Source organism: Apis dorsata, unplaced genomic scaffold (genome assembly GCF_000469605.1).
Source record: "Apis dorsata unplaced genomic scaffold, Apis dorsata 1.3 scaffold_840, whole genome shotgun sequence".
Taxonomy (NCBI): Eukaryota; Metazoa; Arthropoda; class Insecta; order Hymenoptera; family Apidae; genus Apis; species Apis dorsata.
Window position 1 is genome coordinate 53,752 of NW_006263966.1, and position 2,771 is coordinate 56,522.

The 2,771-nt window shown below is 17.2% G+C and overlaps 1 protein-coding gene across 2 annotated transcripts in view; it reads left to right on the forward strand.

Moving 5' to 3' along the window:
* Window positions 1-2,771, forward strand: part of LOC102677820 (glycerol-3-phosphate dehydrogenase [NAD(+)], cytoplasmic) — a 13,054-nt gene that overhangs the window by 2,167 nt on the left and 8,116 nt on the right. For both annotated transcript variants that reach the window (XM_006623194.1, XM_006623193.2), the window contains exons 3-4: window positions 752-892; window positions 1,321-1,462. In XM_006623194.1, coding sequence (XP_006623257.1) covers window positions 752-892; window positions 1,321-1,462 — 283 coding nt within the window. The remainder of the gene's footprint in view (window positions 1-751; window positions 893-1,320; window positions 1,463-2,771) is intronic.

Below are 2,771 nucleotides of genomic sequence, written 5' to 3' on the forward strand. Positions count from 1 at the left end.
TTTTGACTGGTTTTTCTCAAAGTTAAGTGAAGCTACATATTATGATTCAAACAATATATACGTGTCGTGTGTGTGTGTGTGTGTGTGTGCGCGCGCGCGTGTCTGCTCTTATATCTATGTATTTTTCTTTAAGTACAAATAAAATGATGCAACATATCTAAAGTGATATCTATTTTTTTATATTAATATAACAAATGAATGTTATAATTTATGAAATATTCCTATTTTATTTTAAAATAATTAATTTTAGTTTATGATTAACCAGATTATTCAGTCTTAATGTAATAGAATAGGTTAAAAAATTATTATTTAATGTCATTTCATTGTTTCATATTATTTTTATTTTTGTCGATGTTAGATTATTTGTTTATGTTAGATTTGTTGTGTCTCTTTAGAATATTCAATAAATTTATTTTGCATTTAATATATTAAAAATTATACATTGATATAAATTAAATAAAAATAAAAATTTAAACGTATTATAAATAGAAGAGATTAATAAAATATAGGAAATTAAAAGAAATAAGCACTTATATAAAATATTTTAGATATAATAATATCGTTCATTATTAATTTTTTTAAAAAATTAATTTTTATGTGCATATATTAATTAAATATTAATTATAATTAAATGTATAAATAAATGTTATATATATAATATAATTAATAATTTGCATATCATTTATATATATAAGTAATTATATATATACGTAATATATATATATATATATATTTAATTTTAATGTTCTAGATTGCAATTCCTGATGTAGTAGAAGCTGCTAAAGATGCAGATATTCTAACTTTTGTAATACCTCATCAATTTATAAGAAGAATATGTAGTGTATTATTAGGAAAAATAAAGCCTACAGCTGTTGGCCTTTCTCTTATAAAAGTATGATTTTATTTTAGCCTTTGATTTATTTAAAAATTAAAATAAATATATATTTTGTCATATGTAGTTTTATAACTTATATATAGTTTTATAACTTTATATAGTTTTATTTAGAAAAAGAGAATTATAACTTTTTTTAAAAGTTTAATATAAATCATTTATACTATAATATATACATCATAAATTTTATATTTTTACGTATAAAATTCTTTTAACTATAAGAAATTGGGTATTCTAATTTAAACTATATAAACAATAAAAATAACACTTGACATTGAAATAGATTTATTTTTTATTAATATATTAAAAAATAAATTTATATTCATAAGATTTATATATCAATTATGACACAAATAATTATATTTCATAAATATAAATTATGCTAATATGGAACAAATTTGTTATATTTATTTATTATTATTTTTCAGGGCTTTGATAAAAAACAAGGAGGTGGTATTGAACTTATTTCACATATAATTTCAAAACAACTTCATATTCCTGTTTCAGTTTTAATGGGAGCAAATTTAGCTTCTGAAGTAGCAAACGAAATGTTTTGTGAAACTACTATTGGTAAATTTTTATTAAATCTCTAAAATAAATATCATATGTGTGCTAATAGTATTATAATTATTTATTTCCACTTAAAAAAATTAGCACAAGTGTTTAATATTTTAAAAAATATCAAAATTATACATTACAATTCTAGATAAATGTTTTTGAACAAAATTATAAAGTATTTTAACTTTATGATATCATTAATTTTATATTATATATCAGAGGAAATAATATAAGTCAAAGTTAAATAATTAATAATTTATATCATATCGATCAAATTAATAATAATTTATATTTATAGATGCCAGTTCTGAATGATTGGTTTTTCTCAAAAATATTTTATAATATAAAAATATTTATATAATAATTTTGTTCTACTATTCTAAATAATGAATATCTTTAAAATTATTAAAATTTTTAATATTATGAAATTATAATTATGAATATATAATTATAAAATTATTAATATTATGAATTGAAGTTATTAATTTGAAATAGTTATTATAGGAATTTTTTTTTTATATTAATCAAATTTTAACATTACATAATTAATTTTAACATGAGATATACTGAGAAACTATATAAGATCATTGTTATATTGCAGCAATTGATTATATTTAATATTTTTGTTCCTAATATATTTATATAATTGTTTGTCCATGATTATTTATTAATATCCAATATTATATTGTATTAAGAAAAATATTTCTGAATAATTACATTATCTTTTGCATTTTTTATAATTAAATTAATATTGATATATTATATCTTTTTTTTTTTATTCGTAGAATTCCATTACATTTTAATAGTTAAAATTTATTTTAATCATTAATAATATATTTGTACGATTATTTATGATTTAATATATAGAATATTCCATTATATTAGGAAATCGTTTCAATAGAAAAATCTACATATAAAAGCAGTAAAAAAAGTTTATATAAATATTTGATTTTGTTTTCGAGTTATAGTGAAAAAAATATTAAATATTTTCGAATGTTGAGATAATTTTATTAGATTAGATAAAAATAATTGAACTAATTTCAGTATTTACAAACAAAATTCGGTATCAGATATTCAGAATATGAACATTTTTTTCATTGTTTTCATATATAGATTTATTTATTGAAATGGTTTCCCAATATTTGTACATAAATAGGTCACATTGAATAAATCTAACTCGAATTCTAATAGTATATAGTTTCCTTAGCAGAAATTTAATACGATTAAAATCATGATAATATAAAAAAATATAAAGATCTATGTAAATACAAATATACTTGTACTGTACTGATAATTATTACATATATATATATATATATAT